Source organism: Mastigoproctus giganteus, chromosome 8, assembly GCF_048544385.1.
Source record: "Mastigoproctus giganteus isolate SK-2022 chromosome 8, ASM4854438v1, whole genome shotgun sequence".
NCBI classification, from domain to species: domain Eukaryota; kingdom Metazoa; phylum Arthropoda; class Arachnida; order Uropygi; family Thelyphonidae; genus Mastigoproctus; species Mastigoproctus giganteus.
Window position 1 is genome coordinate 133347818 of NC_143582.1, and position 25518 is coordinate 133373335.

At 35.7% G+C, this 25518-nt stretch overlaps 1 protein-coding gene across 1 annotated transcript in view; it reads left to right on the plus strand.

Moving 5' to 3' along the window:
* The window catches only part of LOC150081829 (uncharacterized), a 353456-nt gene that overhangs the window by 182063 nt on the left and 145875 nt on the right, over positions 1 to 25518 (plus strand). Inside the window, exon 7 of the mRNA XM_090379743.1 lies at positions 24203 to 24306. Coding sequence (XP_090235869.1) covers positions 24203 to 24306 — 104 coding nt within the window. The remainder of the gene's footprint in view (positions 1 to 24202; positions 24307 to 25518) is intronic.

Here is a 25518-nt window from a genome sequence, read left to right on the forward strand (position 1 = left end):
AACGATTAAATGCCACTTCGGAAAACAAATGACAACTGAAACAAAATTACGACTGCGCAACATCACTTCCAAACCAGTCCTCTTCTACAGCTGTTAGACTTGAGTCATAAATAAGAAAGATGCACACAAACTAGAAGCAGCACAAATGAGATTTTTAAGACCATTATTAGGCTTTACAAGACAAGACCATCAAGGAAATTTAGATAACCACAAGAAATTAAAAGTATATAACACAGTAAATGACATAAAACGGTATCAGGAAAAAATGGATCAGCCACATAGAAAGAATGAACTCAGACCGGATCCCAAAATTAGCCTTTAACTACAAACCTACAGGCAAGAGAGATGTTGGTTGACCAAGACAACGATGGCGAGATCAAGACCACCTCCAAGAGCTACAACAGAACAGATCTTAAAAGACCTAAGCCGGACCATGACGATGATGAAGTATAATCTAGTTTGAATTGAGGTAAGGGTTACTTACCTTGTGGGCGCCTCCGTAGCCAGTTGGGAAGGAGCAGCCAGTGCGTAGCACACGCTTCTTGATTAGACTGGGGTTCGAGCCCATCACCACCAAATACGGAGGATGCGGAAAGGTCGGGAATGACCACCACATATCCCGGAGCAATATGGCCTTGGTTGCTAATGCTCCTAAAAACCAAATAACAAACAAACTCACCTTGTTAACTTTAATCAAAGCAGAACTAATTTTATATACTTATAATATAATTTTTGAAACTTGAATATAAAAAATTGAGTATTATTTAGATTTCAGCAAAGACCCTTCGTAAAAATCGTGAGTCAAAAAAGGAATTATAGTGAAGCCTTCTTCAAGATGGGATTCACTAGTATTTTTGAAAAGGGGAAGACAAAGCCTCATTGTGTTGTCTGCACGTCATTTCTATCACCCAAATCATTGAAACCAAGCAAGTTGGAATGGCATCTTAAGACACATCATTCTGAAATTTCAAACAAAGATATCAATTACTTCAACCCGAGGGAAGATAATGTGAAAATGGTGTTTCTGGAAAGAGAATGTGGTGTTTCTGGTGTGTCACACAGGGCTCATCATTCGAATTTCTGGTGTTCGTGGTGACTGAATACAGCAGGCCCTCATTATAACATGGTTCGTTATAATGCTGTTCTTATATTATAACCCAAATCTGACTATAACGCTGTCACAAATCATTATAACGGTCTTTTTACAGATTGCATATTTGGCATCAAATGTAACGATTTTGGTGAAATCATTTCATTTGATGTAGTTGATAGCTTGAAAATGAATAGCAAAACAGCATTAAAACGTTTCCCATGCTGACGAGAAATTTTATCATGCTCAGTGGAATTTTCTCGCATTCTAATTTAATTGCGTACAGTGACTTGTTACATAGTTCGGAGATCAACATTTAAAAAAAAAGATTGAGTATATTGCTTGTAATATTTGTGTTATATGCATTTATCCAAAGTCTAGTCATCACTCAGTACAGTATTAGACATTGTATGTAATGGACAATTAACTCTAACATTGAATCATAATTAATGCAACCAATGCAGTTACATTTTCGAAGAGTTAATAATGGCAGATACGAATGAAAAAGCAACGTCACGAGGATAGCCTCTATTTAAAAACCTGTGGTTACAAAGGAACTGGATGCAAAAAATAATTTTAATATCATATATTTGGATTTCAGGAAAGCTTTTGACACTGTTGCGCATGGAAGACTATTGTACAAATTGGAGCAGAATGGTATTAAGGGTAAGTTGCTACAATGAATAAAAGGATGGTTGAGTGGGTGGTAATTAATGGGTGTATATTTATCAAGGCGCCTCGGTGGGCAGGAGCAGCAGTGCGTAGCGCACGCTTCTTGATTAGACCGGGGTTGGTTCGAGCCCGTGCCCACCAAATACGGAGGATGCAGAAAGGTCAGGGAATGACCACCGCGTATCCCCGGAGCAATATGGCCTTAGTTGCTAATGCTCCTAAAATCCAAATCACAAAACAAAAAAAAAACAATATTTATCAATGATATTGATGAAGGTATATCAGGCTTAGTGTTGAAGTTTGCAGATGATACAGGCAGGGTTGTTAATAACAGTAATGGCAGTGTGCTACTGCAACAGGATCTAGATAATTTGGGCAGATGGGCTAAGAAGTGGCAACTGAAGTTTAACCTTGACAAATGCAGAGTACTGCATATGGGTAGAAGCCCCAGAAAAATGTACCAACTGTGTGGTACTACACTTAAGGTGGTAGAAAATGAAAAAGACCTGAGAATAATTGTGCAGTCAGATATGAAGTTTTCTGAGCAATGCAGACAGGCTGCCAGGGCAGGTCATGGGTTTTGTCAATGATATATAGGAATTTTTTGCTAGCAGGGAGAAGGTGATTTTTTTTTTTTTTGATTTGGTAGTTGTTGGCGCATCGGCTTCTGTGGCCATATTGCACCTCCCAAGGTTTTTGCAGTACTTTGATCCAAGCCCGAGGCGGGAATCGAACCCGTGACCTTTGGATTGCCGGGCAGGTACTTTACCCACTCGGCTAGCCCGGTCGGCAAGAAGGAGGTGATAGTCCCTCTGTATAAGGCAATGGTCAGGCCGTGCCTTGAGTACTGCGTACAGGTCTGGAGGCCTCATTTTAGGAAGGATGTAGATTTGCTTGAGCGTGTACAGAGAAGGGCTTAAGTTCTGCAAAATGCAGTGGCTGGAGACTAGGCACCTGCGTGGTGATCTGATTGAGGTGTATAAGGCCTTGAATGGGTTGAGCACGCTGAATTCTGATGGGATCCTTCCACGTGTTCAGATTACGAACCTAAGGGGGTATAAATTCATATTAAGAAAAGATAGATGTAGAATAGATGTATGGAAATTTGTCTTTAGCCAGCGGGTGGTTAATTGCTGGAACAAACTTCCATCTGTTTGTGGAAGTTGATAGATTAAATAAATTTAAGGAGGAACTGGACAGACATTTGGAGGGAATAATGTGATTTTTTTTATTTTTTTTTACCTGATGCTGCATAACCTCTACACTTGCTGTCTTGCATCACAAGCCACTACTACTACCTATCTGTTAGTGTAAACCATTGTAAATGTGGACTACGCTCTCAATGTAGTTTGGGAACTGTTAAACAAATGTTCTATTGCGATAAATCACACTAAATTATTAAAAAAAGAAATTTTTAAATTAATCAAACTTCTTCTTTAAGAAAACTATTTTGTCTTAAAAAGAGACTATATACAAACAGGTTTTTGGTTTACCCGATGGGTTTGAACCTGAGCGGTCTTATAGCGGAAATCTATCTTGCCAATATTGAGGATATTCATTTAACACTCTTTCTTCCCCGCATTACTTAATAGGGAGATATATTGATGATATTCTTGTCATAACAGATCAAAACACCACTCAACACATTCTACATGTACTCAGTAATATTCACACGACACTACATTATAAACTGGAGGAGGAACAGGTAGAAACAAAAGCCCTAAATTTCTTAAATTTCACCCTCGCACGTGACATACAAAAAATCTAAGTTAGCATTTACCGAAAACCCACCAATTTCAGGATGTACGTGCATTACCGAAGTTATCATCCATTCATGTATAAGAGATCTATTATATTCAACCAGTTTCTCAACGCTTACAATTATTCCATATCTGAACCCACCTTACACTGAGAAATTGTTACACTAACCGATAGGTTTTTAAATAGATGCTACCCTCACTCTGTTATAAATCAAATCAGGTTACAGTCTAAAAATAAAACAGTAAATATGATTTCCATTAATAACACCAATAAAACACATTTTATTTCCATACTGTATGTTGAACAATGGTACAGGCAGCTTAATAAACTCTTAAGAAATGCTGAATTCAAAATAATAGCCAGGCCCCTGCAGAAACTCCATAATATATTAAAAAATCACACAATTCTTCCTTCTTGCTCAGCACAGGTAAATGATCTTGTGTACAAGATTTTGTGTAGTCAGTGTGATTCATCGTACGAGGGTTCCACTTGTTGCACGTTAGAGTTACGTGTCAAGCAACATGCTGCTTCCGTCCACACTTCGTGCGCAAACGTGTCTGAACTGGCCTTTCATGCAATCAATGATGGTCACGTATTTAATCTTTTTTATTGTGATTTTAATAGTGTTCTTAACCAGTGATTTTAACTATTTATTATGACTCATGGTCTTGCTGCGGCGGTGGCCGCCTCCATATACATAGCCAGGTGGGAAGGAGCAGCAGTGTGTAGCACACGCTTCTTGATTAGACCGGGGTTCAAGACCGTCACCACCAAATACGGAGGATGCAGAAAGGTCATGGAATGACTGTCGCATATCCCGGAGCAATATGGCCTTAGTTGCTAATGCTCCTAAAAACCAAACAAACAAACAAACAGCTGCGGTGGTTTAATGTGTTTCGGGATTGGGTTGGGGCTCTTGGCTTTCAATTCCGTTGCGCATCGGATTTGGTCATATCTCTATGAGTGTAGGAATTCATTAATTCGTTTTTTTCCAATTACCTATTATCTTATTTTATTCGTCACATATGAGAGAGAATTCACTGGAAGTATTCCACGAAAAAGATTGAGGTAATCTCGTACTTTTTAATATACTAAAATCGTGGAAGTTATCGAGCCCTGTAGCTCTGATTTTTTACTAATTATTTATTTAAAGCTTTATTTTTTATTCACAATACGATTCTATTCACAAATTTATCTTCTAACAGTAATTTTAATCCATGACTCTACTTAGTGTTAAGGCTAGTATGTGAATAAAATATTGTAAGTTTTTTTTTTTTTTTTTTGCTTTGCTGATCTTGTTTGATGGATGATTTTAGTCTAATTTTAATTTAACAATACCACACACAGTAAAAGTATAATAATGCTGTACTGTTCTCAGCAGTGGCAGTACATACTGTGCTATTATATTTCTAGATAATACTGTTGAGTTTCTGAATGCTTTGTGAAATAGAAAAATAAGCTAATCTACATGATTAGTTACTGTCATGCTATTTGTTTACTAAAATTTAAGATACTGCAGTTAACTGCCATGATGTAGGAAACTATAATTAGCTAGTTTCAAGATATGATTGTGTTACAAGTTTGTACTTAAATTACAGATTAGAAAATTACTGATGACAAATTTGGCAAATATTGAGTTGTAACTTAATGAAATCTTTAACTAAATTCATAAATACGCTACCATGGAAAATTAGGACAATTAAAACTCAATTTAATGTTCTAATTAAGTAATAAATATCAAAATTTACTGAAATATCCATTTTCAGAAAGGGAATTTTCTGAAGCTGTATACAGTATCCTCTGTATCAGGGGTGGCCAACTTAATTTGTGATGTGATTTACTTTTTTTTTTTTTATTTCAAAGTGTGCTGCGATCTACCATCTCAAGAGTTTCATCTTGCACGGTTAAAAAAAGTTAATCAACACATTGAAAAATGTTGTTCATAAATTTTTAATTTATGTGAAGTTTGTGACTTCATGCCATCTTCCAAGCTTTCAAAATTAGGGATATACTGTAATAAGGCCAATCGTAAAGAATCTTCTGTATGCAAGTCTGTGAGAGCACAGTGATTCTTTGTTTGTTTCAAATACAAAAAGACCGATTCACATAGGTATGTGGAACCAAAACAGGAATTTAAACATTTACTGCATTTTTTTACAGTTGGGTACTTTTCTCAGCAAATATATTTCCAAAAGTCTTCTTCTGATGATCTAGCTTTTAGGAAGATATCGTTTGACAATGTAATAATTTCATTTTAAAGTAATATTTTCTCCATTTGAAAAATCTCAGCGTTTTTTTTTCTGCAATTTGTTTCGTATCTAAGTCGACATTAAATGGATAAGAAATATATTGAACAGTTTCTTCAGTTAATTTAAAATCACTGAATCTGGTTTAAAATTCATCCACAACTTTCTCAATTTCAGAAACATTTCTCACTATTAAATACAAAAATATTTTTGCAAATGATCTTGCATATTTGCAAAATGGTCAATTTTTTTTTTTTTTTTCCCTTTGAGATCCTTAGCCATTGCCAAAAATTGATATTTATATGCAGAAATACTACTAATCAGGTCGCCCACATTTTTAGTTTTTCCTTGTAATTCCAAATTCAGATCACTTAATTTACTGGTAAAATCTGCCAAAAAAGCCAGATCACACAACCACTCTATCTTGTAGCTGCTGATAATCATCTCCCCTTTGATCAACAATTTTTTAAAATTTCATTCAGCAAATTTCGAAATCTCTGTAAAAACTTACTCCGACTCAGTCACCTCACATCTGTGTGTAATGTCAGATCTTGTTCATTTTCATCGAGTTGCATTTTGAAAAGTCTCCTTTGAAGAGATTGTCCTCTGTAATTCATGATTTTGAATGTCCATAACACTTTTAATATTTAATCTTTTGCTGGCTAACACTTTTTGGTGGATAATACAGTGGTAACTCAAAAAATCTGGGAATTTATCATCCTTTTGGCACAATGCGATGAATCCATTAAGATGCTCTGTCATTGCTTTAGCTCCATCTGTTGTTATTGGTATGAGCTTAAATAGTTGGTAATTTAATTTTTTCAATAAAATTTTTGAATGCGTTAAATATATCAAGACCTCTAGTTCTTTCTTTTAACGAAATCACACCCAGCACTTCTTCTCTAGAGTCAGAATCATCGAAAACCATATGAATGAAAACGAGCAATTGAGCTGTATCACTGACGTTTGTAGATTCATCTAGTTGTAAAGAAAAGGACACACAATTAGCAATTTGAGCATGCAATTGTTCGCTCACAATTTTACTCATTTTTTCGATGTATCGCATCACAGTATTTCGAGATAATTGCAGATCTTGAAGAGAAATTGTAATTTCACTTTTGTTCTTAAAATTTTCAAAAAGAGAATCTGTTATTTGTAAAAATGCGTATAAAAATGCTCTCCACAACGTAACTGCACGAAGTTTCAGTCAACAAGCCCTAGTGGCTATGCGGCGACAAGAGTAGTCATGTTGTTCAACGAATTTTAATAAGCGTATGCAGTGGGGCGCATAATAATAATAACATTTAGATTTTGACTAGTTAATTTTTATATATATTTTAAATTCCTCGTGATCTACCAAAATTAAAGCGGCAATCGACTGGTAGATCGCGATCAACTTGTTGGCCATCCCTGCTCTATATCCATTTATCATTTTATTAAGGTTTGTTTTGGTTGAAAGAAAATTTGATGAGGGGGAGGGGAATTTAATATTCCTTGTAAGAATGGTGTTGTTTTTAAATAACTTAAAATGATAAAAATGCAAAGCAAAAATGAAATCTTTAGTATTTAAAGGTTTAGATCTAGGGTATGGTTTATTTTCTATTCTTGCATCTTTTGTGACATTCTGGGCAAGAATAATTTTTATAGTCCTTAAAAAAAATAACTAAAAATATTTCTGTTGTCTTAATTTTTGAGTTTTATTATGAGTTTTGAAACATTGGAAAGTACACTGGATCCCTGCTTTATGATTGGTTCACTGTACGATCAAATCACTTTACAACGGATTCTCCATAATAAAATACCGTTCATTATAAGATATATAGTAAGCGCCGGTCATTGTTCTGATAAACTAAAATAGGAGGAATATTATCCATAGGCTATAAAAGAAAAGATATAAAGCACAAATTTACACTTTATTATCTTACCAATTAACAAAATTAAATTATATGTGAAAATCAGAAGAATATTTTCCACAAGTTAGTAAATTAAAAACAAATTTATGCTTACGTACAGCTTAATTTATACGGTAATATACTAACTACTGTAATTGATTTTTCTGTTCACTGATGTGTTTTTTTTTTTTTTTTTTTTGGGTTATAAAATTTTAAAGAAGAAAAAAGATAAGCAATCAATAACAAAGGACACAGCAAGCACAAATTGCAACTAATATGATACGCGCAAGCAAGCGAGATACAGAGTAACAAGTTTACGAAGTTTTATGTGATTGAAGAGGAAGGGGAAACACACTTCACCATAATAACTTAAAATCCCAGAAAATTCCAGTTATCGCTAATGCAATAAGTTCGAGTTTACTACCTGTTTATAATAGATTGCCCTAACAGAAAAGTCCAATAAACTGAAGACTGCAAATTATTTTTATTGATTTATTGTAGTGACCTCCAGAAATGTGCTTTAGAAAAAATACCACAAAGGTGTTCAAAATTGATTCTTAAAACTGAACATATGAAAACGATGAAAGTGCATTTTAATGATTTAAATAGGTTTTTTTTTTTTTGAAATTTGACATCTACTTATTGGCATCTACTTATTTCACTTTACGATTGTCTCTGACTGGACCATGTGTTCCTTCTTGTCAGCCAATAGCAGCGATTATAAACGTGTTGGCCGCATGTTTTGTTTTTGCTTCCTTTAGTTGAAGTGATTTTTTGTGTTGTGCTTTAATCAGTATATTAGTTTTAAACAATTTTTTTAATTAATATGTGCAATTTCCTTTATAAAATTCACCTTTTAGAGAGATAAATAGCTTAGTTATATGGTGAAAATTTCAAATTCCGAGGTCTTGAAATGAATTACTGAAAAATAATTTGACATTATGTTCACATTGCAATATTTTCACGATATGGTGTTTTTGGAACTGATTAATATTGTAAAGTGGGGGTCCACTGTACTATATATGCCTAAAATATTTCAATATTTAAGCATTATTTCAAGAATTCTATTCACTGTTGTGTTCTTAATGTGAGGTAAAGTGCAGAGCCTTCTGAAGAGTTGGGACTAGTGGTCTGTCATAAAACACATCTGTAGATAGTACAGATTACTATTTACAAATAATAATTGCAGATTAATTTTTGTAAATAGTATAAACTTTGTGTTAACATTTTTAAATACTATAGATTATATACAAAGAATCAATGAAGATTCTCAAAATTAGTGGAAAATTTAAATGACATCTATTAATTTGTTGATAATTACATGAATACTTCTAGAAAGCTATCTTGTTTTGAAAATGTAATTGACCCTTCAAAGGCACTTGAGATTCTCCTCTTTAATAATACTTTCATATGCATATCTGTATGTATATATACAGATACGAGGTGTATCCGAAAAGTTTTAGGACTGCTTTTTTTTTAAATAATACATTGGCCACTGTTGAAACTATTCACTGTCAAGTGAATAGTTTCAATAGTGGCCAGTGTGTCCTTTGTGCACAGTTCCACTGTACATAAAGGCATTCTACTAGAGAGTTGTGTTTAAGTTGGTGCAGTAAAATTGTGTTGTTATAGTTTCAAGGACTAAACAAAGAGTGGAGATAAAATTTTGTTTTAAATATGGAAAAAGTGCAACTGAAACAGTTGCAATGCTGAGTATGGCTTATGGACATTAGCATTAGTAGAGGCATATGATGTAAGGAAGCAAGCTTATACAGCATCAACCAAAAAAAAAAAAAAAAAAAAAAAATCCCATTTCACACATCCATTCACTCTAAAAGTTTGTCCAGTTTTTCCTTGAATTTATTTAAGCTATCAACTTCCTCAATGACAGATGGAAGTCTGTTCTTCCAATCAACTACCTGCTGGATAAAAGCAAACTTCTGCGCATCTTTTCTACAACTGTCTTTTCTCAATTTCAATTTATGCCCCCTCAGGTTTGTAATCTCAGCAAGGGGAAGAATCCCACCACCATTGACTGCTCAATCTATTCAAGGCTTCATACACCTCAATTACATCATGTTGCCCTTCTCTGTACTTGATTTAGCAACTCTGCATCTTTCCTAAAATGAGCTCTCCAGACCTGTATGCATCAAGGTGGTAGATGACTTTCATCAACCGGTGAAATACCACTACTTTGCTTATTGGAGGCCTGAAGTGGTGAAACCTATTTTTAGTCTCTAGAGCAAAGTTTCCGGCATCCCCCTCTCCCCATACTTCTCCTTCAACCCATGCACGGTACTAAGTACTATAGGTTTTGATACCTTTCGTGTTTGGGATTTTCATAAAAAAAAAAAAAAAAAAAGTCGGCCTGATTATCCCCTTATACAAGGGGATAATCATCTCCTTTTCCCTACTAGAAAAATTCCTGTATATCATTGACAAGACCCCATCACCTGCTCTAGCAGCTTGTCTGCACTGCTCAGACAACTTCATAACTGACTGCATAATTACCCCCAAGTCGTTTTCATTCTCTACCACCCTAAGTATAGTACCACACAGTTGGTACATTTCTCTGGAGATTACTTCTACCCATATGCAGTACTTTGCAATTGTCAGTGTTAAACGTTCAGTTGCCACTTCTCAGCCCATCTGCCCAACTTCTCTAGATCCTCTTGCAGTAGCACACTGCCATTATTGTCATTATCAACCGTGCCGATCTTTGTATCATCTGCCAACTTGGACATTAAGCCTGATATACCTTCATCAGTATCACTGATAAAGAAAACAATGGGTCCAACACCAAACCATGGCAGATAAATTAATATCTGCCATGATAACTAATAACATTAATCCACAAAGTAGTGGCAACTTGCCCTTAATGCCATACTGCTCCAATTTGTACAGTGGTTCCATATGCAACATTATCAAAAGCTTTTGTGATATCCAAGTGTATGATATCAAAATTATTTTTTGCCTCCAGTCTTTCTTTGTAACCACATCATAGTATGCAATCAAATTGGTCAGACAAGACAAGACCTTTGCAAACCCAAGCTGTGTGTGTGAATTATTACTGCAGTGTTGTCTAGTTGGTCCTGCAATGCTGCTTTAAACAGTGACTTCATTATTTTACCTGGAACAGAAGTTAAACTAACAGGTCTGCAATTACAGCCACTCCCTGACTTACATAGGGTTGCATTCTGCAGAATGCTATGTAAGTTGAGTAAGTCGGAATTTCCCTAAAGGCTTTATGCAGCACTCGAAGCTATGTTCGCTGAATTTGATTGAGGCAAAAAAAAAAAAAAAAATGTTCGACAGACATGTAAATGGGATTTTTATTCAATTTTTTTATCTCATGCACAGGAAAAATTAGAAAAGTGTACAAAATTACAAAAATTTCAAAATTATAAAATTATGAAAAGAGAAAGCAGACAGGCATAACATCAGCAAGTTTTACCTTTCGAGCAACGTTGCCAGAATTAACTCTCCAGCTGATAAAGCATGCCGCTGCGGAAGTTGAGGCCTGTGGAGATTTAGAAGGGTGTTTTTCCAGCCCATCACAAAATTTCTCTGCAGCTGCAGACTTCACTACATATGTTAATGTTTTGGAAACCAGCACGATGCTTGAACCTATTAAACCACCCAAAGAGAAATCCCACCTGAAGAGGCACAATTTTTACAGCATTTCAGAGATCCAAAAACCTGCATGATGAGGGAGTTAAGCAGGGTTCCACAAGATCAGCTCCACAGAGCCATCCAGAACTTGTATGACTATGCAAAGAGGTGTATCGGGTTATGAGGAATGTACTTTAAAAATTAAGTATTAAAAAAAAATTTTCCCCATCTTAGACACACCTTTTATGTATATGTATTATGTATTATGTATAAATGTACCTTATAATTATACAGGAAGTCATATGCTTGTTAACAGCTATTTACGTTTAATAACATAATTTAATTAGTTATCTACCTTGAACAATAATGCTTGATATTAAAAAACTACCATATTTCTTCGATTCTAAGACGCACTTTTTTCCTCCTATAAACGTCTCTAAAAACGGGATGCGTCTTAGAATCGATGCCATCTTACAATCGCAGCCTTACAAAACCGCATCGTACGTTTTTTTTTTTTTTTTATGTGGAAACCCTGCCTCCAAGTTTCACCATTATCGCTTTCTCCAATGGAATTGCTGAATAAAATGGTGTAGGTGATTTTACATGCTTTTGAAATGCAAATCCACTGTTATTTCATTATAGTGGAGTTCACTCAGTGAAAACTAGGAAGTTTTGTTTGTATTTTCGAAATTATGTAAGAAGTGGAATTACTGTATTTCGTTCATTTTGATCCTTTATTGCACATTAAAATGTCAAAAATATTGCAGTACGAAGCCGCATTGAAACAAAAAGTTGTGTATGCAAAAGAACATTGAAATGAGTTGTGGGTTGACATTTTGACATTAGAAATAAATGTTCGTCATTGGAGAAATGGTCACAATTCCATATTTTCGTGCAAAGCAACAACCAAGTGCTTTACAGTGTCTAAGAAAGGAAGATTTCCACAAGTCGATGAAGCTGTGATAAGTTTTGTAATGGAGACCCAAGTAAAAGGGTTACCCATCACTCGACAAGCCATGCAGTTGAAAGCTGGAGAAATAGCCAAGTTCCTCAGAATAGAGAAAATAATTTTTAAAGGCAGTCATGGCTAGTGCGACAGACTCGTGCATCATAGCAGATTATCATTAAGGCGTTGAACATCTGTTTGTCAAAAAATTCTTGCAAACTTTCAACAGAAGCTGATTAACTTTCAGCGACAGGTGATGAAATTAAGGAAAAAAAGAAACTATGAGTTTAGTCAAATTGGAAATGCAGCTGAAAAAGGCATATCTTCTTCAGTATGCCTCAAAATTACACCATCAACGCTAAAGGCACTAAAATAATTAATAATATAAGCACAGGCTGTGAAAATCAGCGTATCACTGTGTTGCTATGCTTCACCACTGAAGGTCCAAAATGGATGGATGTCGGCAGAGCTTACGGAAGGCTGGCTGAATGTTGTGTGGAATAGACGTCCTGGAAGTCTTCCTAAGAAGAAATGCATCAAGTACTAGCATGCTAGTACTTGATGCATTTCGTGGATATTTGTCCGAACTGGTCAAAAATAAAATCATGCAGAAACGTGGTGACTTGGTTATGATTCCTGGTGGCATGACTAGCCAACTGCAGCCATTCAATGTTTCAGTCAACAAACCATATAAGGATTACTTGAGAAAGGAATATGAATCCTAGCTGTTGACTGACAGCCTTCCACTGACACCTTCCAGAAAAATCAAGAAAGCGCCGGCAACAAAATTGGCAGAATGGGTATCAACAGCTTGGAAGCTAATCCCAGAAAGTATAGTGCAGCACTCATTTAAAAAACGTTGCATCACCAACACTCTCGATGGCTCAGAAGACGATATATTATAGGATAATGAAGATAACAACGGCTCAGAAGAATCAGACTCTGAATGTGATGTAGGCTCCGATATTGATCCAGATGCAGATATCGATGGCTCAGAATATTCAGAAGGAATTGATGAATAACATACCTACTGATAAATACTATTGTTGTTAGTAAATTGAATTCTGTTATAATAAAAATATTTGTTAGATATATTTTAGTGTTTTATTTTATTTATTTATTATTTTTTTTCTTAAATCAGCTTCTTTTCTGTGGGTCTGAAATTAAGGTGCGTCTTACAATTGAAGAAATATGGTACTTTTATCTTTCTCATCAATTTCTGTATCTTATTTGCTGAGGCCTAGCTTAGTACAGTGAAGAATAGAAGAAGAGAATTAAATTAGCCAACTGAAAAGGAATATATGAATGCCTTGAAATTGGAGCAAGTAGCAATTGTCAGATATTTGGCAAAAGAAGGGAATTAATCAAACGTTTTTCATGTAGCTGTAGGTGTTGATGACTGTCTGAATTCCAGATAAAATTTTGGTCTGAGTAGTTTAAATGTGGTCGAGGTTCTGTAGACGTGTCCCCCCCCCAAAAAACATACACACACATAAATACTTAAGACAGCTAGTGGAAGTAAATACCCAGAATTGTGCCAAAAAATTGAACATCTGGTTTTCTATTAGAGTGTATCCTCAGTGCCTCTCTTAATGTTCGTACTCATAAGAAAGTTGGGATCTTCCTGCATAATCTTCTCTTTCAGGAACTCGACTGCTTTTACAATCTCTGATATACCTTTGTTGATTAGTTCAGATTTTTTCTGCTCTTCATTTTTCATTTCTTCTTCTTCAAAAACATCTTTATTGTAGTCCAGTAGTTCTTCTAACCCCTTATTTTTAAATTCTTCCTGATGGGAATGAATATGTTTTTAATTTCTTCCTGTTCTATATCAAGAAATCCCTCACCTCCAATAATGTTTGAAAGTTTAATCATTTCTTCCAACAGTTCTTCAAAGTTGACTTCTTCATTTCAGTCCATGACTGTTTGACTCTTTCAGTACCTGCTAGTATTGTGTATTCAGACCAACATTGGCAACATTTTTATCTGGAAATTTTTCAATTTTATCAAAAAGATTTGCCAAGCTTCTCATCAGATTTATTTAATGTCGAAATTGATCCCTTGGTCCAGTGGCTCTAATATTGATGTTGCAATTGGAAGAAGAAACACAAGTTTTTCATTTAGATTGCAATCGAAAAGTGACACTAGGTGACTTGGAGCATTGTCTAAGATAAGGACCACCTTGAATGATAAATTCTTATTTTTCAGGTCCTTCAACTTCAGGCAAAACAATGCTCTAACAAGTTACTAAACAGTGAGCCAGTCATACATGCTTTTCTATTCATTTGCCAGTAAATGGGAAGAGAGGATTTACTTTTGCTTTTCAAAGCCCTTGGGTTTTCTGAACAATACTCTAATAAAGAATTTCATTTATAATCATCAGAAGCATTACTACAAAATAGGAGAGTGATTCTGTCCTTTGACACTTTAAATCCATGTTCAACTCGTTCTTCTTTGGATAAATATGTCCTGTCAGGCATTTTTTTTCAATAGAGTCCAGTTTCAACACAGTTAAAAATAGGATCTACCATGTATCCTCCTCCTATTATATTTTTCAATTCTGGTAAAAATTTTTCTATTGCTCTATAGCAATCTCACCAGCAACTTTAATATTGTGCAGATTTGCTCTTTTTAAAAAAAATTCTATCTAACCATTTGCACTAGCCACGTGAGACTTTGTGATGATAAATACATTTGGCCTTGCACGTGATCGTATTACAACTGAGAGGCACATTTCTATTTCTTGAATGTTTGGTCTTTGATCCAAACATTCAATTACTGTTGCGATTTTTTCAATATGCTTATCATGTCAACTAACAAAAGTGCATGTTGCACTTGCAGAGTTTGTTGCCAACCTAATGCTTGCTTTAATTTTGTCCTCACACTTTTTAATTGTTTGTATCTGTGATTCATTGCACTCATATTCTTTAGCTAAAGATGTGTATGTTCTTCCTTTCTCTATTTCCCCCAAAATAATCATTTTCACATGCAGTGATAGAATTTTTCTGTGTGTTTTTCTTCCCGTAATCACTTTTAGATGTAGAGGCACGCTTTGAAGCCGTTATGGTTGCTATTGAATTAAAATATAAATTCACTCAATGTCAAAACACACACGATGAAGTCAATTTTCACTCAACTCGGTAACTCACACTGACATTGTCACCAGCAAAGACTCAAGCCAACTAAGGGGTCATTCAAGTATTATATCATGCTGTTTCTGAGAACTGGTGTGTTGAAAGATACATAATGAAAAATATATTGTAGTAATAAAAAATTAGGTACAATGTAGAGGGGGCTAAATGTTGACTGATCGCGAAACTGCAAAGTGCCACACAACAGCTATCTCTGATTAACAGTCACTTAGAATAAAATCGATGATACTATAAATTGCACTAAAGCAACTAACTGGTTGTAGGGCGACTCACATTTTTCTGTTCAAACAGAAATTTTTGAAGGTCACCACCATAAAACAGTAAAAACAATTTGCATGTCCTGGTTTATTGGGCTTTTCTGTTAGTGCAGTCTAATTATAATGGGGTAGTAAACTCGATCTTATTGCATTTGCAGTAATACTGACGGCTGGAATCCTGTGGGTTTTTACGTTATTATTGTGAAATATGTTTCCTCCTTCCATGAAATCTTCAATCATACATAAAACATAAATATGTTTTCGGAATGTTCTCTTCATTCCTATTTTTTAAGGCGCCTCTGTAGCCAGGTGGGAAGGAGCAGCAGTGCATAGCACTTGCTTCTTGATTAGTCCTGGGTTCGAGCCCGTCACCACCAAATATGGAGGATGCGGAAAGGTCAGGGAATGACCACCGCATATCCCGGAGCAATATGGCCTTAGCTGCTAATGCTCCTAAAAAAAAAAATAAAAAAAAAAAAAAAATAATCCTATTTTTTAAGCTTTTTACTTTTTACTCTGTATCTCATTTGTGCAATTTCTGCATGCCGTGTTCGTCATTATTGTTTATCTTTTTTTTACTCTAATAAATTTAAAAAAAAGTCAGTAAACAGAAATATCAATTAGTATTTATATATTACATTACTATATTTACTGTAATATTTATTTATTGATTAGAAATTTAAGATGTTTAAACTGTGTTAGTAATTTGATTGGGTTCTAACTTTTTTTTTTGTGTTTTTCTTACTAGACTGAAAATTTTTTTGAGTGCTCTGCCCCATCCCTATTTTTGCTATAAGCCCTGTTGTTTTTAATGGTCGAAATACCATAATGCAGAGATTTTTATGAAACACGTGTACCACGTGTGAGCAGTTTTAAAGTGCACTAGGACTTTATGATTATCTTGTATAACATTAGAAAATTTTTGTAAATCAAATGTTTTATTTCTTTGATATGATTTGTATAATAACCATTTTAAAGAAGGCTGTTGTATTTAGGCCTGCTTAGCATTAGCATTAGTAGAGGCATTTGATGCAAGAAAGCAAGCTTATGCAGCATCAGCCAAAAAAAAAATAATAATAAATAAATAAAAAATAACCCCTCTGTTCGTTCGAAATACCTGTCCAGCTGAGCCTTAAACTTCTTTAGGCTATCAACCTCCACTACAAGGGATGGAAGTCTGTTCCACCAACCAACCACCCACTGGCTAAAGGCAAATTTTCGCACGTCTATCCTACATCTGTCTTTCCTCAATTTGAATTTATGCCCTCTTTCATTCTCTACCACTGTCAGTGTAGTACCACAGAGTTGATACGCTGCTCTGGGGTTCCTGTTTCCCATATGTAGTACTTTACATTTGTCAATGTTAAACATCATTTGCCACCCCTCAGCCCATCTGCTCAACCTTTCCAGATCCTGTTGCAGCAGCATAGTGTCAGTAGTGTCCTTGACAACCCTGCCAACCTTCGTATCATCTGCAAACTTGGACTTTAAGCTTGATATACCATCAATATCATTTATAAATACAGAAAACAATAATGGACCCAATACTGAACCCTGAGGGACTCCGCTAATAACATTAGTCCACGATGAGCAGTGTCCATTGATTACCACTCTCTGTCTTCTCCCCCTCAACCACCCCTTTATCCATAGCAGCAATTTGCCTCCAATGTCACACTGCTCCAATTTGTGCAGCAGTCTTCCATGTGCAACAGTATCAAAAGCCTTTCTAAGATCCAAGTATATAATATCAAAGTTATTCCCTGCATCCAGTTCTTTTGTGACTGCATCATAGTATCCAATCAAATTGGTCAGGCAAGACTTCCCCCTTAACAAAACCATGCTGTGTCCGAGCTATAACTGAAGTCTTGTCTAGATGGTCCTGCAGTGCTTCTTTAACCAGTTCCTCCATTAATTTTCCTGGAACAGAAGTTAAACTCACAGGTCTATAATTACTTGTGTCAGCCTTTGATCCTCCTTTGTGAATTGGGGTCACATTTGCACATCTCCAGTCCATGGGTACCTCCTCTGAGACCAAGGAAGCTCTCATAATTATGGCTAAGGGTTTGCTTACTTCCTTTGCTGCCTCCTTTAATATAACTGGATAGATCCCATTCACCCCAGGTGCATTTCTTGTGTTTATCTTCAACAATTTCTCCTCCACTTTACTCTCAGTTATTACAAAATCATCTAGCTTACTGCCAGAGTTGAATACACCTCTGGCATTCCCCTCGCTGAATAACTCCTCATGTGTAAATGTCGATGCAAAATATTCATTTAGTTTGTTAGCTACCTGAGCAGGATCATCAACAGTTGACCCATCGATATCAAGTGGACCAATCTGATTCATCCCCTTCCTTCTAGAGTTTACATAAGTAAAGAACTTTTTGCTGTTTTTCTTTGCATCCGTTGCCAAATATTTCTCGTAATCTGCCTTCGCCTGCCTAACCTCCTTTGTAACTTGGTTACAGATCAACTTGGATCTATCATAGGCTTCTGTGTCACGTGTTAATTTGTATGTATCCCATGCATTTTTCTTCTCTGCCATATGTCTCATTAGTTCATCTGACATCCATTTAGGCCTAAACCTTGAACAATATTTCTTAGTTGGTATGTAAAGCCTAGTAGCTTCCAAGATGATAAGTTCTTTGAATGCTTCCCATTTTGAATTTGCTGTTGGTAACATCGTCAGTTGGTCCCACTGTATAGAATTTAAATACTGTCTCAGTCCATTGTAGTCGCCTTTACGAAAGCAATAACCCTTCCCTTTACCCCTAATGGTAGTTACCTCTTTGAGTAAAACCTACTTCAGCACACTGTGATCACTGCCACCTAGTGGTTCATTTATCTGCAGATTCTTAATGCATGAAGAATCACTACTGATAATCAAATCAAGAGTATTACTCCCTCTAGTTGCCTCCCGAACATGCTGATGTAGAAAACAATCATCCAATAAATCTACAAAAGCCTTGCTAGTGTGTGAGTAACTAGCCCCGAAATTCCAGTCAATATCTGGGAAATTAAAATCCCCCATTATAAGACTCTCTGATTTACTGGCCCACTCTATTTCCCTGTACAGTTTCTTATTATACTAATCAGAGTCATTAGGCCTATAGCACACTCCTACTCTCAATTTTGATCTTCCAATGCTTTTGTCACACCAAACTGACTCGACACTGCACTGTCCAGCGATGTTGACTGGCTTGACTTTCTTGGATTTTATGTATTTCTTAACTAATAGCGTAACCCCTCCTCCCTTCCTATCCTGTCTATCCTTTCTGTAGATTGTACTCCCCAAATTCCAGTTCTGCCTTCCTTATATCTTGGGATTTCAGAGACATGTGACACCACATCTCTGAAATCCGAACAATTTCTGCCTTTTATGAGCAATGCCTCAAATTCATCAAATTTATTTACTAAACTCCTAGCATTGGTGTACACGCAAGTATACATGCACCTGTTCTTTTTCTTAGCTACCCTTACACAACCCATGTGTTTACTTGTATCCCAATGATTCCCAGCAGTCTCTGAAATATCCTGCATCTTATTTTCCAGGCTGCGGCTCATTCCAATAGAAGCAGTGCAAGAATCACTTTCACCTCTGCCAGTGGCTACTGTTAATATATTAGTCCTTGTATCCCCCCAATCTAGCAGTTTTCCGACCCACCTAACACTGCCTCGATAACATCAGCAAACATTCTTGCACCCTTCCTATTTAAGTGTATCCCATCCCTGTAGAAGCAGTCTCTCTTGTTAACAAGTACAGACCAGGCTGAAAAAAATTCTACCCCTTGAGCCTTGCACAATCTTTCGAGGGCCGAATTGATCGACAGGGCTCTCATCATATACTCCCTCCTATCGTGCCTGTGCAGAATTGCAGACACTTTCAAATTCAACCCTAATTCATGGCTTTTTTTCAACAGTGACCTGTACATGTTAAGTAATTCCGCCGGTCTCCTACTCTTAATATCATTAGTGCCAACGTGTTTATTTTCAATACTTATGTACTTATTTTCAATTTCAGAAAAGCTGTGAAGTTTTTGATGAATTTTTGTTTGTGTTTGTGTATTTTTCTTTTTTAATTTATTATTGTTTTATATTTTATTTAATGTTACAGTTTTTATTACACTGGTCAAGTAGTTGGGTTTTGTTTTTAAATGAGACTAGTAGTTCAGAAATTTATATTTAATTTCCTGATATGTGAGAGTAGATAGTTGTTGCTACTTATAATTTTTGGTGCCAAAACCTGATGTACAAATAAGCATTGCTTTGTGAAATATAAATGCTTTATTCAACCTGAATGTAATTAGAACTGTCAGTAGTATTGTAATTATTTTTTTAGAATTGTACCAATTATAGTACTAATGTATCTCCATTAAATGAGTGTAGTTAGTGTTAATATACAGCAGTCATCAGCAGGAATATATGAATGGTGTCACCATTCAGTATATGAGCATGGCTCCGAAACTGAAACTTCCAAATTTTGGGGGAACAGTGAAACTTCCTTTAACGGACACCTCATGTTGTGGACACAGGCTTGGGTCCTAGCCATAAGTATATGAAATTATGTTAAGTGACCTCTCCAAAGTGAACACTTTTTTTAATTGTCCTTTTTGATTTTTCATTCTCTCTCTCTCTCTGCAGTGGACTTATAAATTTTTTTTGAGGGCAACATTTGGAACAAACACGTTCATTGTTTACTGACACACATACGTGTTTTTATAGGTTTTCATTTAGTCACAAAAGCAAGTGAACGTCATTACAATAACGGTAATACTAATTACAATTCTGATAACTACAGTTTACTTATGGAATAATTGCAGAATATGGTGGCTGCTGCAGATATAAGATTTACAAAATTTATTTTGATTGCTTGAAGCATTTACACTGGCATGTTCATCACCAGCCAAGTCAATAAAATTGTAAACCTGAGAGAGAAAGGGGAGAGTTTTAGAGTAAATGTGAGAATACAGTTGTAATACTGTATAATGCATTTCTTTAAAAAAATTAACAATTTTCAAATGGACACTAAATTCATTTGCATTAGAGTTCTCTACAAATGAATGCTACATAAATAAAAACTGTCTGTCAAACTTAATCAGACAATTTGAAACTGCTCCTTAGCCTATCACCACTAAACATATCGCATGAATAGATCTTCAATACATAAAAATCTGACTCACATGTCACATTACTACCATCTGTCTATCCTGTAAGGCCCAGTTTTGTTTCCTTAGAGTGGGTGTTGTTTGTTACAGTACTCTAGTAAATTTCAAGTGAACAGATTCTGGATGATTGTGAAATTCTGTGTAGAGTTCCAGGCCCAGGTTACTGAGGTTACTGCTACTCATATGCAGTACTTTGCATTTGTCAATGTTAAACTTCAGTTGCCACTTTTCAGCCCATCTGCCCAAATTTTCTAGATCCTGTTGCAGCAGCAGCAGCATACTGTCATTACTGTTATAAACAACCCTCCCAACCTTTGTATCATCTCCAAACTTTGACATTATGCTTGATATACCTTCATCAATATCATTGGTAAATACAAAAAACAACATTGGGCCCAACACCGAACCATGGGGACACCACTAATAACATTAGTCCACGTAGAGTAGTATCCATTGATTACCACTCTGTCTTTTCCAACTCAACTTGGCAGCAACTTGCCCTTAGTGACATACTGCTTCAATTTGTATAGTATTCTTCCATGTGCAACAATTACAAAAGCTTTCCTGAAATCCAATTATATGATATCAAAATTATTTTTTGCATACAGTTCCTTTATGACCATGCCATAGTACCTAATCAGATTCGTCAGACACGACTTCCCCTAACAAACCTCTGCTGTGTCTGAATTATTACCGCTGTCTTGCATAGATGATTCTACAATGCTTCTTTAACCAGTGACTCCATTATTTTCCCTGGAACAGAAGTGAAATTAACAGGCCTGTAATTACTCGTGTCACCCTTTGATTCTCCTTTGTGAATTAGAGATACATTTGCACATCTCCAGCCCTTGGGGACTTCCCCTGAGTCCAAGGATGCTCTCATAATTATGGCTAAGGGTTTTCATACTTTCCTTTCCACCTCCTTTAATATAACTGGATAGATCCCACTGCCCAGCTGCCTTTCTTATGTTTCACTTCAACAATTTCTCCTCCACTTTGCTCTCAATTATTATAAAATCATTTTACTACCTGTTACAGTTTGATAAACATCTGGCATTCTCCTCCTAGAATAACTCCTCATGTGTGAATGTCGATGCAAAATACTCATTTAGTTTGGCAGCTATCTGAGAATGAACATCTATAGTCAAACCATTGATATCAAGTGGACCAATCTGATGCATCCTCTTCCTTTTAGAGTTTGTATAAGTAAAGAAATTTGTTTTTCTTTGCATCCATTGCCAAATCTTTCTCATAATCTGCCTTTGCTTGTGTTACCTCCTTTGTGACTTGATTACAGACTAGTTTATTATACCATGGGCTTCTCTGTCACCAGATAATTTATATGCAATCCATTAATCTCATTAGTTCATCTGACCTCAATTTGGGCCTAAACATAGAACAGTATTTCTTTGTTGGAACAAAAAGTCTAGTAGCTTCCAAGATTACTTCCTTGAATGCTTCCCATTTAGAATTTGCTTTTGGTAACATCATCAGTTGGTCCCACTCTATAGAACTTAAAAAATCTGTGAGACCACTGTAGTCACCTTTACAAAAGCAAAAACCCTTCCCTTTATCCCTGATGGTAGTTAGTCTTTAAGTAAATCCCATATCAGGACACTGATGATTTGTAAATTCTTAATGCATGAATAATCACTGCTGATAATCAGATCAAGAGTGTTACTCCTTCTTGTTGTCTCTCTAACATACTGCTGCTGGAAACAATCATCCAATAAATCCACAAAAGCTTTGCTAATGTGCGAGTGACCAATCCACAAGTTTCAGTAAATATCTGGGAAGTTAAAATCCCCCATTGTAAGACATTCTGATTTACCGGCCCACTGTATTTCTGTGTATAATTGTTCATTGTTCTCTTCAGAGTCATTAGGTCTATAACAAATTCCTACCCTCGTTTTTGCTTTCCCATTGCTTATTTCACACCAAACAGACTGAACATTGCACTGTCCATGTATGGCAATTGGATGCACTTCCTTAGATTTTGTGTTTCTTAAGTAACAGCATAACCCCTCCTCCCTTCCTATCCTGTCTATCCTTTCTGTAGACATTGTACTCCCCAAATTCCAATTCTGCATTCCTTATATCTCTGTGACACCACATCTCTGATATCCCAACAATTTTCGCATTTTTTGTCTTCACCAGACTTTAAAGTCATCAGATTTATTTACTATACTCCTAGGATTGGTTTACATGCAAGTATACATGCACTTATTCGTACTCTTAGTTACTCTAATGCACCCCATGTATTTATTTATTTTATGACTCCTAGCAGTTCCTGAAACCCCCAGCAACTTGATTTCTGGGCTGCTGCTCATTCCAATAGAAGCAGTGCAAGAATCATATCCACTTCTGCCTGTGGCTACTGTTAATCTATTAATCTGTGAATATCCCCAAGCTAGCAGTTTTCTGACCCACCTAACATAAGTTGTTCAAAACTTTGCAAAAGCGTTGATATACTACAAGCTATAACCTGGATTAGTGCAGCATGGAATGCAGTGAGCCCCTCTACATTTAAAGATTGCTTCCACAAACTAGGATTTGAGTTGAGTGTTTGTGTGATGGTGGCTTTGCAGTTGCTGCTGATTTATCTGTACTTATTGGCTTGCTGTGGACACTAGGAAATCCTTCACTGAGCAGTGATGAATTCTGTAGATTCTTAGACTAATGTGGTAGTAGAAGGCATAATCGCTGAGGTAAAGGACATTGTAAGTGAATTTGTGAATGCGGAGCATGATGAAGAACCTGAAAAGGATGAATAGTAGTGTGATCCTAAATTAAAAAATATACTGATGCATTAGATTACTTAAACAGATTATTTTTTGCTCTGTGAGCAAAAAATAAATATGGAGTAAAACTAGAGAATGATCTAATTTTACATAATGACATGAAATAATCCAGCAAACAAAGCAATTCATATTAATTTTTTTCTAAAAGTTAATGATTTCTTATAATAAATGACACACATAAAAATTCATTATTAAAAATTAATTATGCATTATTTATTAACAGTTAATTGAATCACAAATGTATGATGATAAGTAATGAAAAAGCCTGTAAGTTTGTGTTAAATAACCAGTTGCAGTGAACTTCATTTTTCCAAATTATTGAAACTGACTAGATGTACACTGAGCTCAGCAAAGTGGTCACCTCAATAATGAATGCTTTCTTTTGTCCCAGTGGTGTCTGCTATAGAGAGGTTTCACTATATTAGCTTTGGAGCTATAAACCTTTATTAGGGTTGCCCACTTTTGTTTCTTCCTCATTATAAAAGTTACTGTCAGTGCTCCTGGAAGTACGCTTTAAAAAATTAACATGTGATGTCACATGTAATATGAAATGTATCAGCGAAGGCTTTTAAGACATTTCAGTATTAAATATGTTAAAATATTTTCAGTGAAGATTTTTGAAGGAGAGGAGGTAATTATCATGTCAGATGAAGGCAGTGCTGATGAAGATGAAGAAGTTGAAATGTCAATGAAAAATCATCAGGAGGGTGTGGTATGTATTTTTTTAGAAGCTAGGCATAGTTGTACTTATGTGCATGAGTTTTAATGAATACCAAACCACAGGGCTAAGTTCCTATAAAAAAGACAGGAAGCTAATGAGAAATGCTTTTTCTGTTTCTGTTATCGGTATTCATTTAAGTTAAGATTAAACTTTTTGAAGACTAAATGATCAAGGCATAATACGTTATAGGTTGGGATTAACTATATAATAACGGTGTAAATACACCATAGTTTACCCTTAAGTTTAACTACATACGTAGTGTAATGGCATCGTTTAGATTTTATCTCATATTGTGGCTACCTTCACAATGAGATGCCAGGTATTGCACTACTTCAGATAAATAACGCTTCTCTAGTAGAGGAGACTACTGTTATTTATTCTCAGTGGGCACCACCACCCAGGCGCGTTTCGGAGCTAGTGGGCTCACTCATCAGTGGGCAGGCAGGTACCCTGGTAATGCAGACATGCCATTACAGTTGTGAAGTTAATTCCACAATATGAGAGATGCCAAATTGAGAAGATAATGATAATATTTTGAAGGCTAAATGCTCAAGGCATAATATGTTATGGGTTGGGATTGACTATATAATATCAGTGTAAATACACCATAGTTTACCCATAAGTTTAACTACATACATAGTGTAATGGCATCATTTAGATTTTCTCTCATATTGTGGCTACCTTCACAATGCCAGGTATTGCACTACTTCAAATAAATAATGCTTCTCTAATAGAGGAGACTACTGTTATTTATTCTCTGTGGGCATCATATATCAGGTTATTTAATTGAAGTAGTGCAATACCTGACCCACCTAACATAATACCTGGTATCTTGTTATGAAGGCAGCCACAATATGAGATAAATCTAAACAATGCCGTTACACTACATATGTTGTTAAACTTATGGGTAAACTATGGTGTATTTACACTGATATTATATAGTTAATTCCAATCCATAACGTATTATCCCTTGAGCATTTAGTCTTCAAAATATTATCATTATCTTCACCATTTGGCCTCTCTCATATTGTGGAATTAACTTCGCAATTGTGATGATGGCATGTCTGCCATTGCCAGGGTACCTGCTCGCCCACTGATGAGTGAGCCAACAAGCTCCGAAACGCGTCTGGGTGGTGGTGCCCACAGAGAATAAATAACAGTAGTCTCCTCTATTAAGCATTATTTATTTGAAGTAGTGCAATA